The sequence below is a fragment of the Rhineura floridana genome, chromosome 10 (genome assembly GCF_030035675.1).
Source record: "Rhineura floridana isolate rRhiFlo1 chromosome 10, rRhiFlo1.hap2, whole genome shotgun sequence".
NCBI lineage: Eukaryota > Metazoa > Chordata > Lepidosauria > Squamata > Rhineuridae > Rhineura > Rhineura floridana.
In genome coordinates, this window is record NC_084489.1 from 59,676,476 (window position 1) to 59,692,862 (window position 16,387).

General features: G+C 43.0%; 2 protein-coding genes across 12 annotated transcripts in view; one reads left to right on the forward strand and one right to left on the reverse strand.

The window, feature by feature from the left end:
- NSUN6 (NOP2/Sun RNA methyltransferase 6) overlaps positions 1 to 5,645 on the reverse strand; it is a 42,547-nt gene extending 36,902 nt beyond the window's left edge. Inside the window, exons 1-2 of one of the 9 annotated variants that reach the window (XM_061586351.1) lie at positions 5,537 to 5,645; positions 606 to 704 (exon numbers count right to left, since the gene is read on the reverse strand). In XM_061586351.1, coding sequence (XP_061442335.1) covers positions 606 to 680 — 75 coding nt within the window. In that variant the 5' untranslated portion in view covers positions 681 to 704; positions 5,537 to 5,645. The other 8 variants (XM_061586352.1, XM_061586353.1, XM_061586348.1 and 5 more) reach the window with 8 other exon arrangements.
- ARL5B (ADP ribosylation factor like GTPase 5B) lies at positions 4,099 to 14,609 on the forward strand. 3 transcript variants are annotated; one of them, XM_061586359.1, is made up of 6 exons: positions 4,099 to 4,223; positions 9,127 to 9,187; positions 10,011 to 10,158; positions 10,635 to 10,718; positions 11,393 to 11,544; positions 13,552 to 14,609. In XM_061586359.1, the coding sequence occupies exons 1-6, from the start codon at positions 4,130 to 4,132 to the stop codon at positions 13,598 to 13,600; spliced, it is 588 nt and encodes a 195-aa protein (XP_061442343.1). In that variant the 5' UTR covers positions 4,099 to 4,129; the 3' UTR covers positions 13,601 to 14,609. The 3 variants fall into 3 exon arrangements, with proteins under 3 accessions (XP_061442343.1, XP_061442344.1, XP_061442345.1); XM_061586360.1 differs by lacking the exon at positions 4,099 to 4,223 and adding an exon at positions 6,089 to 6,419; XM_061586361.1 differs by lacking the exon at positions 4,099 to 4,223 and adding an exon at positions 7,798 to 7,904.
- Positions 14,610 to 16,387: the final 1,778 nt, after the last annotated feature.

Here is a 16,387-nt window from a genome sequence, read left to right on the forward strand (position 1 = left end):
CTGCTCCACCCACCTTTCAAAGTTGGCCCACAAGGTGAGGATAAAGATCGGACTCCCAGAGCCAAAAGGTTTCCCTACCCCTGCACTAAATGCATTCCTGACAGCAGGCATCACGCACACACATTTAAGTACCTCTTCCAAACATCTCCTTCCTTAGACTGGCTTCCTCTTCTATGTAGTATACACAATTTTATTTATTTTTAGCTCTCACCATTCAATAAGTTCTCAGGATGACTTAAATAATCAGAAATAAAAACAAAGTACAAAAAACATATGATACATATACATAATGGCAGCATAAAATTACTTAGAGAAGATAAAACCAATTTAGGTTGTAATTTTATGCACATGTCCCTGAGAGTAAGTATCACTGAAGTACATGGGACTTACTTCTATATAGACATGTACATGCCTAGGATTGCACTGTCAAAAGCTAGAGCAAAGTCTTTCCACTATGTAGAGAGCTGCATATTCCAAGTGTGGTAGCATAATAGCTTATTTTCACATACTGCTTCAGAGAAAAGTGCTTTGACAAGCAGAATCCACAATCAAAAATTTGCTTTTTGCATTGTATTTTTGAGAGCTATATAGTAAGTAGTATTTACCTCATCATTTTTAAACATAGCCCTCAGATACTCTTCCACCTTTGGCATCAATGAGATTTTGGGGAAAACAGACATAGTCCTTATTGTTTACTATTATTTCTGGAAAATATAACAATACATTTATTTCATCAATTACTTTAGTCATGAACAACTCAAAACCAAACAAAATCAAATTAGAAAGCTTCCTTTGTGTCCTGCCCAAAGTCGAGGGATTCAGACTCAGACTCAGCTGTGGCTTTTTCTCTTTTTATTAAAGTGATAGATATATCCAAAGCGGTGCGCCTTATTAACCTAGCTACTCTTTCTAGAAACTCAGCTCTGCTCTATCACTGACTAAGCATGACTTTGCAACTCTAAGATGTTGACTCAGCAACCAGATCCCCCCAAGTCCGCTTAAGTAGGCTTGGATCGCGTGTGCAAACGAACACTCTGTACCTCAGCACTGACTGTTGACCGTCCCACCTCAAGCGCCTCCGAGCACGAGGTGAAAGTGGTTTGACCTCAACTTCCCGCTCCAAAGGAGGGGAGCTGGTAACTGTCAGTTTGGGCATGGGAAGATAGTTGGCGCTTGGCTGGAAAACATCTGACATGCAAGGCTGAGTCTCTGGCACAGGCAGCAGGGGCATGTCCAATTGGACAGCATCCGACGGGCCAAGTGATACTTCTACAGGGCGGTCTGGAGCCACAGAGGCTGAGCTGTCAAAGATGGGGGTCAGGGTGCCCTGTGAGTCCACTCCGCTGTCTGTCCCCTCGCCGGGTTTCCATCTTCATCATCTGTTTCACCCTATCAGCAGGGGAATTTCATGATAGTGGGTGTATAACGCTCTGTCATTCATGCCAAGCCTGGCATTGAAGTCTCCGGCTATCACTAGTACCGCTTCTGGAAATGATATTATCAGTTTATTGATGAAGAGCTCGAGTTTCTGGCTATTAGTTTTCACCATGGTTTTTTGCCATTGAGGAGGTAGGTAAACATGTATAAGGACAAATCGCATTTGGTTCGAATCCAACAGGAGCGCCATAGCAAGCCAGGGTAAAGAAATTAGCCTATTAACTGTGACACGTAATGTTGTGGAGACCAACACGGGGAGGCCCTGGACTCGCACCACCACCAGCAGCCCCCAAGAATCAAGGGATCCAGCAGCCTCACGGGGTTCCTTAGCTAGGAAAGGCTGCTGGGGGCTGGGTGGGAGGGGGTGTGAGGGGGGAGGCGGAGATCCCCCTCCCCCAAGCCCTGGCTTGTTAACAATGTTGCCAGAAGGGGGGAAATGTAGCCACCACCACCTCCCGCTTGCTACATCGCGGCGCTTCCTATCCCAAACCTTACCCAGTGCACTGAAGTGCCTGCTTGTGCGCAAATGTGGAAATGAGCATTTCCACATCTGGGAAGTACATGGCTCTGATTTGTTCAGTTTCCCGGGCTTTTCCAAGCACATTTGTGCACATGCGCACAAGTGAAAATCCATTATTGGATGGTAATGACGGAAGGGGTACTGGGACACGTTCAAGGTCCGCTCATGGACCGCCTACATCTCTATAAACTGTGGTATTGCATCCGAGCCCCTAATGTTGCAGCGGATGATTACTGGTTTAAAAAAGCAAATCGCATTTTTCGCAGTAATGCCAAAGTGGATTTAACCGCGCAAAAAAGCGCAAAAGCTCGCGGCGTCATATGGACGACCAAAAAATGAATACACAAAACGATCATGTCACACATTATACAGTCGTCTGGATGAGCCCTGAGTTACTCAAAGTCCCACAGTATCCAGTACAACTGCTCCCCCTCTCTGTTCTAGGGGATTTGAGCCAGCAGTTCACTGTCCTTAAAACTTTTGAGATCCTCCTCTAAGGCTCTTTCCACCTTCTGAGCTTAGGCAGATAGCAACTAGGGAAACTCCCATCAGCCCAAACCAGCATAGTCAATGTGTGTGTATCTGTGGGATGATACACATTGGCATCCAACAACATCTGAAGTCTCACAGATTCCTCATTCCTGTAAGTACAAATCGCTCTGTGGCTGCATACACGCCATACTCTTAAAGCACATCCAAAAAAAGAAAAGAATTCTGGGGACAGTAATTCACCCGTCACAGAGAAGCCACTCCCAGCAACCTTAAACTAGTTCCCAGGATTCTTGGGGGGGGGTGAATGTGTTTCACATGCATTGGTCCGTGGGCAGCCTGAGATTTCACTTAAAAGTCATCCTTGTTTTCAAACTAAACCTGCCGGTTCCACAGTAGTATCGAGATATCATTAGAATGCTAAGAGAAGCCCAAGACTTGGCTAAAATTGGGGGGTGAAGACTCATAACGGGGTCCCCTACTCCCCCCCCCCCACACCTGATTCAAGCCCTGACCCTCACGCATCCCCCGACATTCCAGGCTCTCAAAGGAGCAGATCTTCCCCACTCCCCATTTTATCCACACAACAGTCCTACGAAGTAGATTGGCTGAGAGCTAGCGACTGGCCCAAGGTCACCCAGTGAGCTTCATGGCTGAGCGGGGGTTTGAACCTGGGTCTCTCCAGTCCTAATCCAATACTCCCCGCTATATTACTTTCCCTACCCGATTGTATGTAACGTTTTGTTCTGCAAAAAAGGGTGACATAATCCGAATTAAAACGACGACGCCTTTGAAGTTAAATACGACCTGTCAGTTATACCCTTTCTTTGTCACACACCTCTTTTCCAACAAAAAAAAAGGGAGGGGGGCGAAGGCCATTTTAAAACCGTTTTCCTTTCTCCTCAGGCACAATGCGAGGCGAAAAGCTCCGCCCGCCTCCGTTCCGGCTACCTCAGGCTGGGCGCCATCTGCTGCCGAGCGGCAAGACTGACCCAAGCGGGACTAACCAGGCTGACTGGGAGCAGTTTTCTCTCGTTTCCCGGCACAGAGGCACAGACACGACTAATGGCATCCCCCACCCTTTCTTTTTCCGCACCCCGCTGCCTACCCCAGGGCCGAACCGCGCTCCGCCTAGTCTCCTACCTTCCTCCTTCACCACAGCTAGCCAGGTCGGCCTCATCCGGGGAAGTGATAGGAAACACCACCCTATCCTAGCCGAACCCCGCCCCGCCTGGGTCGCCACCTTTCTCCCTCTCGGTGTTTTTGGAGCACTAAGATTCCGAGCGCAAGTACAGGGACTGGCCGCGCAATTCTTTCTGTTTACTCAGATGGTCAGTGGAGATCAGTGGAATTTACTCCCCAGAAGGCAGGAACACAGGAGAGCAGTCTCACTCTCCTAGACGAGGATGTTGGTGCCGACGCGAAGGGGAACAGAGGCAGTCACCGAGCCTTATAATTGTTGCGATTTTTTTTTCAAATTTCAGAGACCACAAGAGAGGTGCAATTTACGTGCAAATCTTATTTTTGAACATTCGGCTGCAATTTACATATGCCAATCATATCAAGTATTAGGCCAACACGCCCACACACGCCCCGCCCCTTTAGGCACCTTGTAGTAGCATAGCAGGATGCTCTTCCCGTGTGAAATGTTAAGCCGTATCCACTTGGTTCTTACCTCTCCAGATGGGTCCGTGGTTATTTAGCTGTCAGGGAAATGTACCTTTGCATATGCTCAGAGCTCCTTGCCCTATGGAAGGACCTTTTGGAGTTTGCTGCAGTGAGTATTTCTTTGGCTGCCCTTACTGCAGTTAGGGGCTCCTTGGCTGCTTATCTTTTCCTGCCTGAGTGATACCTGAACCCTTAAGAGGGCTGTGTGTGCTTTCTACAGGTGTCTTGCCCAAGGAGCTATGTGGGTACTGTGTTGTGGGGGGGGAGGGGAGAGATCTGTGGCTCTCCAGATATTGTACACCAACCCCTATCCTGGAGAGATGTTTAGAGGGTGGTTGTACTGGATGCATTGCTGACTGTCCCAACAGAACTGCTGGAAAAGGGAGAAGGTGCTGTGGTGTTGTCTTGCATGTTGTGTGTGATGATGATGTGGTGAATATACTGGGGATGGGGCATGGCAAAATGGAAGCATTGTCAGTGGCACAGTACCTGTAACACTTGCACCTGTTGTGAGAGTGAAATTGGAAGAGGGAGAACCATGCCTTTAAACCACCTTGAGCTCCTTGGAGAAGTGGGATATAATGCAGTAATAAATAAGCTATTAAAAACTTCCACCGGGAAGCGAGATGTCAAACACAAAAAGATAAAATATTTCTTTATATTTATGGAATCACACCTATATTAGGACCAACTAAAATGTCACAAAATAGCAAGCAAGCTTTAAAGTTCACCAGAACTATTCTTCAGTCATCATCCAGAAAAAATTCAGAGAGCTTGCTCACTTTTTTGTGGCATTTAAGCAGGTCCTAACATATTCTATTAAGCCCTATTAAATAGAGATACTACTGTGTGGTTTTAGGACTTTCTTTTTTTAGTGGTCCAACGCATCTGCCTACAGCTTTTCTAAAATCGAATGTAATGACTCCAGAACACTAAACGTTATGACGGGGTAGTTCATATGCATAATTAAACTTACAAAGATTGAAAAGCTAGCAACCTAAACTCTTGGTGAAAATCGTCTTTGACCTCCTCTATTCCTAGGTTCCTCCTCTAGGATGCACACCTTAACGTGGTGAGAGGGGTTGAGTGTCAAAGCTGAGAGCAATGCCATCAGGAGAATGGTCAAAACTAATACACCAGACTAAGATGCATCCAAACTCAGAGGAAGGCAATGTTAAACGACCTCTGAATACCTCTTACCACGAAAACCCTATGAACAGAGTATCCAAAAGGCAACACGAGACAGTGCTGGAAGATGAGACTCCCCAGGTCAGAAGGCACTCACCGAGCTACTGGGGAAGAACAACTGACAAGTACGAGTAGCGCTGTGAATGAATGCTGGGAAAAAGAAGGGAGTAGAAAAAGAGAAAGGCCAAACGAGATGGATTGATTCCATAAAGGAAGCCACAGACCGGAACTTACAAGATCTGAACGGGTGGTCCATGACGTTCTATTGGAGGTCGCTGATTCATAGGGTCGCCATAAGTCGTGATCCGCTTAAAGACACATAACAACAAAATTCTGTAGGTTTAGGAGACTAAAGAGGTGTCGTTAGTACAGTATCCCTATGGCGATATTCCTGTAATACGTTACTCTGGAAATTAGAATGGAAAATCAAATTTAATGCGCGAGACTGGTTTTTTTACCTAACTCTGGGCAGAAACCTGCTGAGCCCGGAAGGAAACTTCTAAAAGAGGAAAGCTATTCACTACGGCGTGGGAAAAGCAATTCTCCCGCGGTCACTCACAACGAGACTAAAAGATGACGATGACCTGCCGGGGCCACCGCCCTCATTCAAAGGGAAAGCGACACAGTCTGCAATGAAACAGCCACTTCCGATTCCTTATTGAACCGCTGCCAAAAAGCAGAGCGATTCTCGCCAACTGCAAGCTTTCCACGTGCCGGCGTTCAAATGAAAACAGGAAGTGAAAGTTTCTATATAAGCTTTCTATCTCTAGGTAGCGATGCGGGAGGGAGGCAGGGAGACAAACAAACAAACTCATGCTAGTTTCGGGCTTGCGTCAGTGCTAGTCATGGAACGTGCGTCTAGCGGACGTCGTGACGTTGAGATGCCGGGCGAAGGAAGGATGGGGAAAGGACTCTTGATTGCTGCTACCGTTGTCGAAAGCAAGGAGGAAGAGGGGGCGGGGCTGGTTTCGGTCCCTCCCACTTTATCCGCCGCGTTGGCTAAGAGAAAGACGAACGGCAGGGAGGAAAGTCTTTCGTCAGCAGCAGAGAAGCAGTTCTGCTCGGTTCGGGATGGGTTTAATTTTTGCCAAGCTGTGGAGTCTGTTCTGTAACCAGGGTGAGTGGAACGGGGAGAGGGCGGTTGCAGTAGCAGCAGCAGCAGCAGACAGCAGTAGCACCACCACCTCCGCTACTAGGGCTGCTACTACTTCTAGTGGCATTTTTTGCGAGAAGGGGCTCATCTGGGGGAACGCTTCCCTGGTGGAGGGAATTCACTGGGCTCACGTTTAACGGGATCTGTGTTGAGGGAGGGGAGTGGTATGGTAGAAGAGGGAGGGAGGGTTATGATAATAAGAGACCTGAGGAATGCTGACTGGGTCTTGTCCTCTCCCACGACCTCATTTTCTGTAACAAGACGGGCTTTGTATTGGGTTGTTGGGGCATTTATTTGGTCGATTCTCCTAAGGAAGCCGGGATGTCGTTTATGGTTCTCTTTCCTTGCCTATGTTGGCCTCACAACAGCCTTGTGAGGTAGGTTAGGCTGTGAGAGTGAGTGACTGGCCACTAGTCACTCAGTGGACCTGAACCTGAGACTTAAATCTCCGTGTTCTAGGGGAGTGCGAACAAGTCACTGAGCTGGCAAGAGTGGCATTCCACAGGGTCGTTTTTTGTGGCAGGGAGGGGTCATGGAGTGCCTTCATAGCAAGGTAGAAGAAATAGTGGGCTGAAAAAGGAACAAAGTGAAAAAAGTTAATAAAGTTGGGGCAGAGAAAGCTGTTGCTGATAGGACTATCTGCCTGATAAACATCTGTAGTTAAACTGAGGAACAAGGGCTGTTTGTGAGCCAGCTGAGATGATGAGGTGAAGAAATAGGTGTGCTGAGAAGAATGAGTAATGGAGAGGCCAGGAAGCCCTGGCCTGTCATTATATAATGCTACATGCCAGCAAATTTCAGCTCATAATGAACAGAACGTGTGAATAGGAGTGTGTTGGAGCTTTAGTTAAAGTTTGGGGTTGGAGGGCCGCTTCCAAAATGCAGGGAAATATCCCTGTGTCCAGTGGCCTTAGCTCTTGGTAAAATGTTTTGCAAGAACTTGATACTGTTCTAAAATGTTGCCATGTCTGTAACAACTTGGGAAGATTATTCTGTCACTTTTCTTTTGTGGTGTTTGGGAAGACACCCTGTTGAATGCCTTTTCATGGAACAGTTATTTTGCCAGCTGATTGTTTTTCCTTCTCACTATTAAAAATGGAAATACCGACATAGTTTTCTTGGATTTTAAAAGCTTTGCCTGCAAGCTAAATACATCTGTGTTCTCCAAGGCATATTGGATATTGCTGTTCTAATATAGCTCATCTATTTTAATTTAAAACTTAGGCAATGCAACATCTGCCTTGCAAGTATGCTTTCATTCTCCTTTAATCTAAAACAGCTTACCAGATACATGCATGATGAAGCCATTCTGATGTAGTCTCTTGTGAGGTGAAGTCATGTGAAGTTGCCTTAGTGCATTCCTTTCTTAATGGAATATCTGCTAACCTTTTATGAGGCATAATCAATAATTCTGCTACCTTGAAAGCACTACACAAAGAATTCACACAGGTATACATTTTGAATATCTTGGTGCTGATGTTGGGTCTCGGAGCTGAAGAAACAAAAAATGCTAGCATGTAGCAACAGCTATCATGCAAGACTTGCTCATTACAAAATATAAGTGTACTGCCTTCAAGTCGATTCTGACTTATGGCGACCCTATGAATAGGGTTTTCATAGTAAGCCATATTCAGAGGGGGTTTACCATTGCCTTCCTCTGAGGCTGAGAGGCAGTGACTGGCCCAAGGTCACCCAGTGAGCTTCATGGCTGTGTGGGGATTCAAACCCTGGTCTCCCAGGTCCTGGCCAACACTTTAACTACTACACCACACTGGCTCTCCTGCTCATTACAAAGATGTGTGCAAAACTCTCCCACAGCCATTGTCAGCCACCAGTGTGTGATGCTGGTGTAGGAACTTCACCACTGTCCTGGTTAATTTCTCACCTGAGAGCTGCTGCTTCATTTGCCACGACATGAAAGCATTCAACAGCTTCCATATGCAGACCTAATGTAAGCATCAATCCTAACTTATTGACAAAAACAACAACAGGCTGGCTCTGTGTCAGAATAGGTGACATGAAGGGGTGAGTGGCATTGATAGGTTGGCTTGGCAATGTTAGCACGTGAGATGTTGACGCAACTTTGCAATAGTTGCAGTGGGGAAGGGGGGAGACCACTGTGCTTGATAGTGAGCTCACAATCTTATCTTTGTTATTGGTTACTAACATTTAGAAAGGTGGCTTTCAAAGGAGGTAGGCCCCAGGTTGTGTTTGCCTTGGCTGGTAATAAGCTGATGGGCTTCTAAGCAATTCATCTTTGCTTTCCAACGGATCTTGTTGATGTAAAACAGCTATAGAGGGATTATTGGCTTTAAAATATCAGTGGTGTTCTCTTCTATGCTAGATACATCTTCTAGTCTTTACTGGGGGGGGGAGAGGATTCTTGGCATGTTTGGAGTAGCAAGGATGTGGGAGGGAAGTAGTGGAAGAACACATAAAAACAAATCTATGGCAAACCAGAAAAGGCTTTGGGGAAGAAATTAGTTCTTGAAAGGATAGGTAGAGGAGCTTGTATTATGTAGCAGTGCAAGGAAAATGTTTGCTGATATCTCAAGTGACCAACTAGATAACCCTCTAAATAAATAATTGTATTAGAATTTCAGATTATTGATTGTATGAGATAACCTCAAGCTTGCAGCAGCTCACAACTGTTCACCTTTCTGTATTGTAGAACACAAAGTGATAATTGTGGGACTTGACAATGCTGGAAAAACCACCATTCTATACCAGTTGTAAGTATTTCAGCCAGATGACATTCTGTTTTCGTGATATCAAGCTGATACCTGGATAATTGGGGAAATCTGTCTAGAACTAAAAAATAAATTATTCAGCATCAGTTATCTAGGTATCATGATGTTCTGGAAGCTTGAAACTATGTTTTCCAGTCTTGATCTGTCCAAGGAAGCTTTCATATGTTCTCAGACTTTCTCTAATTGTGAGTTGTTCATAAATGCAGAGCTCATCAGCCATTGGTTAGTCTAGCTATTACCATTGGTGGGATAAAATCTTATTGCTGACCTATGCTGTATCACCTCCGTGGCTTATTGTATAATGTAGGCAATACAAAATGTCTTTGAGAGTATTACTTCATTATGGTGCAATAGCTGTTATAACTGTCAGACTGTGGCTGGTGCAAGCTGCAAATCAGAGCCCTTCTGAAAAGGATAGCTTCTGCTTCTAAACTTCTCCACATGATTGTGTCCATGGATATGCAGCTATGTTAATAAAAGGTAGGGTTGCTATCACAGTGAGCTGGCAGCTCTTTGACCCCTTTTCATGAAGCTATGAGCTCACTCTATGTTCCAGTTCATATGAACCTTCCTCAACAGTTATGAGCACACTTTCTGTGATCATGTGGAAACCAGAAACATGCTTGATTTTGCATTTTTTTAAAAAAACTTAAAGGCAAGTTGTTTAATATGAACTCTAAATGAGTGTTCTTTCCTGATCAATCTTATTAGATACTCTAATTTTAATCCAGAAGGCAGAAGTCATTCTATGATGCACTTGTGAACTGATTATCTTGCTAAACACGCCACTTTTCACCTCCTTTAGCCTAATGAACGAGGTGGTTCACACTTCTCCCACTATAGGGAGCAACGTTGAAGAAATAGTAGTAAAAAATACCCATTTTCTCATGTGGGATATTGGAGGACAGGAGTCCTTACGATCATCCTGGAATACCTATTATTCAAATACAGAGGTATGTGGATATTCTTCCTAATTCAGGCAAGTCAAGAGATTTGTGGCTTCGCTGGCAGTTGTGTGAGGGCACCAATCACTCTGGCCAACATGGCTTAAAGCAGAGAAAGATGAAGGGAAGTAGCTGAGGAGAAAGCAGTAGTAAAGTTCTTTGCTTTAAGCCTCTGAAAGGCTTTTCAGGTGATAGGAAGTGACCCCTTTTCTTTTTAGTTCCACTGTAAGAACGAGCTTTTGATGTTCATCTCTGGTAGATATGCATGGCAGGGTTGCACAGGGAGGCATTCTTGACCCTTCCTAGAGTTCATGTGGGGAAGCAGCTAGGGTCTAGACACCACTCTCACTGCTGTTGTCATCTTGTTGGATTAAACACAATTCCCCTGCCCTCTCCTGCCTCAGGCATAAGTAGGAAATTCAGTGTTTTGGCATTTTGTTGCAACACAAATGTATCATTAGACACTATTTTCTATCTTTCCACAGTTTATTATCCTAGTAGTTGACAGTGTTGATCGAGAGAGACTGTCTATCACAAAAGAAGAACTGTGCAGAATGTTGGCACACGAGGTACTTTGCATTGTGCTCTTCTATATTTTGTGCATATTCTAGAAATGCAGATGTTGGCTGGGACACAAAGTGTTACACAAGTAGAAAGTTACACAGAGTGTTACACAAGTGGAAACTGTCAGAACCCCTGTTTTCACCACATCTCGGACAGTTGTGGAAAGTTCCTCACCCCTCAGTCATAGCCCTTCTGGAAGTGCAGGTGGCCGCAATAGAAGCGGAATTGACAGACAAAAGGAGCCTTGCCTTGTGTAAGCCTAGTGCTTTTTGCTTGTGCAGCAGCACCTTTGGGTCCAAGCTATTCTTTTTTTAAAAAAAAACCCACAGAAATAAAGAGTAGCAGCTAAATGCTACAATCATAAGCATGCTTACTCAGAAGTAAGTGCCATTTACCTGGGAGTAAGTCTCACTGAAGTCATTAGAAGTTGTATTGACTTCAGTGAAACTTATATAGGATTGTTCTTTTTTTTAATCTAGTGCTTCTTTCTGTGTACATTACAATAGAGTCTGATTTGGCAGGAACAAATCTACAATCCAAGCTTAAGCAATGCAGAATTACAACCAAAGCAACCTGAAATATATTGCAAAATGTATAACATTATTTTTTTTAATATCAAGGATAATGTAGCTGCTGTTGCGACCTTAGTAACAAAAGTTTTCTAAATGCACGTTTACAGGATTTGCGGAAAGCTGCAGTTCTCATCTTTGCAAACAAGCAAGATATGAAAGGCTGTATGACAGCGGCTGAAATTTCCAAGTACCTCACCCTAAGTTCCATAAAGGATCACCCGTGGCATATTCAGTCTTGTTGTGCACTAACAGGAGAGGGGTAGGTATTCCTAATATTAAATAAAATCTATGTGTAGGGAAACTGGCAACTTGTTGTTTTCTCTTTCTGGAAATTTAACATTGTCTGTGTTCACACATAACAGTAAACCATGGTTTAGCACAGGGATAGCCAATGTGGTGCCCTCCAGAGATGTAAATGATAGAATGAGCACAAGTTATTCCTCAGGCTCATGCACCCCTCCTCCTGCACAGCTGGGAGGACTGCCTACATTTAGTTTAATTTTTCTCTAATCTTGGTTTGTTGTACACAAACCAAGTATTGTATACTAACGTATTCTGGTTAGTTATATAAACCACCTTCATAATCTATGGCTTGACATTGGATTGTTCTGAAACTGATGAGAGTTTGTGATAAACTGTGATCCACAAATGAAGACTCTTTTGTTCAGTGGGGTTTGTTAACCCCCTAGTCTGTGTCTGCCTAATGTGCAGTCCTTCCTGCATAATTAGTAAATCTCTCCAGTAAATTATCTTCAAATTTAGAGTGGTTTTTAACTTCATCTGTTGTGTTATTGGGGCCTGGTCTACCCATGCATCAGAATGTGATGATAAAATCCTATAGTGATAGAATGGAGAGTAGGTCATGTTTCTGAATGCTTCCCTAAAAGAATCCAGCACAGCAGGAAACGACCCTTTCCCTCCCTCCCCCTCATGTTGTAGTTTTTTACTTGCAGAATTTATATTATGAAGCATTCAAAAATGGCATTCCCTTCCTGCAATCTGAAGAGGCACAGTTTATTCTATTGCCCCTGGGTTCTGTTACATGGTCAGGGCACAGTCTCAAGCCTGATCTATGTAGAGCAAATCCTGCTGGTCTGGGAACAGTAACAAGTCCCTTTTGACCAGCTGTGCTGTTCTGTTTTCTGGGCCCCAAGTGTTGCGGGACCTAAATGTTGAAAAGTAATCAGTCCGCAGTCAAGAGATGGGCTTCAAAATAATGACCGCATAACTGGAAAACCGTGGGGGGGGGGAGCAGTCTTCTCTTTTCTGTAAAACTTACCATCACACTTTTCCTCATAAGCAAAAGGGCTAGCAGCAATTGTTTTCTGGAAAGGGGAAAAACTGAGTTTCTTGCTATTTATAATAATCACTCATTTGGCTCTCTTTCCACAGCTAACTGTTGTTGCCTATCCTGAATTGGCAGGATATCTTAAAAATATTGTGCTGTGCCAGTGAGGTGTCATTGTTTTCTGTGCATGAATACTGGAGTGAAGATTTCAGGGGAGAAATTGGGGGAGGGGTGGAACTTGAGTGTGCGTGTATTCTTTAAACCAGTGGTTCTGAAACTTTGCCCACTGACCAACTGAAAATTGCTGAGGGTCTTGGAAAGCCACTTAATGATTTTTCTGTCAGTTGTAGCAATTGCAGTGCTTGGTGCTAGATATCATTAATTGCATTTGTATCAATCTTTTATTTCTTATATTGTATTACAATTCCATGGACCACAGTTTTAGGAGCCCCTTTTTTAACCTCTGAATTCTTATAGTAGTTTAACTTCAGTGGCTTGGATTCCAGCTTCTGTTTCTGGAAATTTCCTGCCCACCCCTGTGAAAATCTACTCCTGATGGTGGGGAGAAAAGGTAGCAACATGAAGAAGAATTTCCAAAAATCAAGAGACTACGCACACACTAGAAGTATCTTCCACTTGTACAACTATCTGCTTGGATTAAAGCCAATATTGGGATACATTCTATACCAGCATTCCTATGCAAAATTGCCTTGCTGTTACTGCTTTCATATAGGCCTCCAGTATAATTTTCCTTGTTACTAGCATGCATTTGAATACACAAGTGTCTCTTCAGCTATAAATTTCAGTTTATCTGATTCAAATGTTTTTATTTTTTTAAAAATACTTTGTTACTTGCTTTAAATATTTTGGCAAGATAAAAGTGGGGAAAGCAAACTCTGCACAGTTAATTATATTTAGGATAGTGTTTTGACAACATGAATATTTTTTGTTAAGCCTTGGGTTTTCTTCCCTCTTCAGATTGTGTCAAGGTCTGGAATGGATGACTTCCCGAATTGGAGTAAGATAACCTTTTTCCTGGATTCAAAGTAACACTTATCCTATGGACAAAGTCTTTTGTGGTACACTTGGCTACTGAGGTAGCAACATGTTTAACTTAAAACTTCTGAAACCTCCACAAGCAACACTTGAATCAAGTGCAGCTGAAGTGAAACTCAAAAGTATTTTTTTAACCTTTTTAAAATGCACTAATCTTGGATGGATGAACAAGTGGGACTATATGAAAGTTCTCCTATCTAAGCTAAATGACTGCCTTGTAACAACATTTGCTATCAAAAAAGCTCTTTATATTAGCTGCTTAATAGCCTCTAACGTAGGTCAGTTTCCTTCCTTTCCATTTCTATGCTGCAACAGCTTTAAGAATCCTAGGATTGTGGGTATTAAAGTCAAGGTGATGGTAGTTAAAATATTGATACGTACTACAGGTGTTCTCTAACACTGAAACAGTTATTTATTTGTTGTTGTTGTTGTTGCCTTTTTGTTTATATATTTTTGTCTTGGTGAACATATACCTTTGTAAAAACTTAATTTGACTGCTGTTTTATATATTGGGTTTTCCTGGAAAAACTTTTTTGTAAATTAACAGTGAATATGCTGCATGTCTGCAAGGAGAACAAATTTATTGCACTGTATTTTAACAATGCAAGTTTAATAGGGAAAATTATTCAAATATATTGGGGTATATCTTCTCTAACATTATTGTGTGGTAACATTATGTGAAAGCCAAACTGTCTGATGGGAGATCATGGGAAAGCCAAACTCTCCTGGATATTGTGTTTCTACCCAATGAGGTTCTACAATCTGATTCTGAATCATTGCAACACAGAAATTAGTTCTTCGAAAACAACTGATCTATGTAAAATACACACACACCTTGAAAAGCGAGGCCTAATTACTTCTCCATTGGAGAAAATCATACTGAAAAGTATACTTGAAAATAACTGTCAAATTGGCTTAACCTTTCTATAGAAACCATTGAGTAATGCATTAAACTGGCTTGCTTTCCCCCCCAAAAAAAATCACTATTTATTTTTCAATAACAGTGTTCGGTAGTGTGTTTAAAATACCATTTGTCTGCCTTCAATAATGTCAATCAATTTTTCCTTGGTTGATTTCCTGTCTTAAGGCAGTGCTGGTAATGTATGTGATCTGACACTTAGCATTACATGAAAACTCTAAAGGAACGCTCTTGTATTCAGCAATTTCCTGAAATGCCAAACAACTTTAGAGACTACATATCAGCTGCCCTTTATGGCTTGATTTATGGGGGTGGGGAGAAAGGTTACACTGTAATTGGGGCTGAAACTGAATTTTCATAAGGCTTATTTTCTCCCACTGGAGGTGACATACTTCAGTGAGGGACAAAGTTTTCTCCAGAAACAGCCATGTTCTGTTAGACAAGAACAACTTTCACTGTGAAAATGTGATCTCTCCCTCGGCAAAGCTACTTGAAAGAAAGCAAATCGTTTGTCCCTGTTGCCAAAATTTGTATGGGTGAAAGTTCTCCCTCTTCTTGTTCAGCCCTAGCATGTCATGCAAGTTAATGGTAGCTTTCATCAATGGCTTGTCTCCCCCCCCCCCACAAAAATGCAGTGAGATCTGACTTTTTTTCTCAATGGTGTCAACTCCTTTGACTGACAATGTTGAATGCAAGCATATATTTCTGTAAAATTTGATGCATGCTGTTGTAGCATGTAGACCTTAGCAGATAAAAGAGTTAAGAGGTATAAACTAAGCATTAGACTCAAGACCTTTGTTGGGATATGCTTAAGTAGATGCCTACAAGGCTGCCTTGCCCATATCATCTTACTTGTCCATTTAGCCCAGTACTATCCATTCTGGGGTTTCAGGCATGGATCTTTCTTATCATCCTGCATCCTCATCCTCTTTTAAACTTGAGATGCCATGGGCTGGCCTTGGGATCTTCTGCATGCAGGGCATATATTACGCTGTTTAGCTGTGGTCCTTCTTTGAAACTGTTTTTTTAATATTTTAACAAACACATTTCAACCAAAGCCTATTTCTGATCATAGTCCCTTGTCATTTTTTAAAAAAAAATTCTGCAGGGAAGTGTCTGCTAAACTGGGAGGTTTTTCTTAATCTGATACAGTGTATCTATTGAGAAAACCTTGGTTTCAATGAAGGAGGCCATTCTCCACTTTGCCTTCCCTTCTCCCTCTTGGCTTTACTCAAAGTCCACACAGTAACTGAATTTGCCATTAGCTTTTTCTAAAGGGGGGGGAGCATTCAGTGTTTTAAGCTGTAGCTCTTATGACGGCACAGGGTTGGAAAAACCTGGCCCATTTTGGTCAAGGTAACAATGTCATTTGATCATGCATATGGTCATGAGGCTTACCGGAATTACACACTTTTTATAACAATGATCAGCATGGTATTGCATTGTAATTATTTTGTTGGGGGAATTAAACGTGCTTGGCTATGTAAAACAAGACTTACCTTTTTTTACACTTGCAAAACAGCTGGCAGTGCACTATTGACTATGAAAGAGGCAAGAAGGAAAGTGAGGGCTGATGTGCCAGTAAAAGAGCACTGTCGGGCATGTGCAATCATTTTGCATGCATATAAACTGGTTCCCATCTATTCATTTTAACTTGGGTGTACTGCGGTTTGGATATTTCTGTAGTAAAAAATTGTTTCCATTTCTGTCCAAATAAAACAACACAGAGCCTGCGCAGAAAATAAAACACAATGAGGGAGAGTGTTCCTGTGTCACCATGCCCCAGCTGCTGTCCGCTAGTTGGAGGGCTAACTTCTAAAAGCATAAGAAGGGCCTTGC

Bases quoted from the DNA above. Each gene is read 5' to 3' on its own strand.
- ARL5B (XM_061586359.1), top strand. From the start codon at position 4,130: ATGGGTCCGTGGTTATTTAGCTGTCAGGGAAATGTACCTTTGCATATG. The intron at 10,159-10,634 runs GTATGTGGATAT...ATCTTTCCACAG, and splicing joins CCTATTATTCAAATACAGAG to TTTATTATCCTAGTAGTTGA. The intron at 10,719-11,392 runs GTACTTTGCATT...GCACGTTTACAG, and splicing joins GCAGAATGTTGGCACACGAG to GATTTGCGGAAAGCTGCAGT.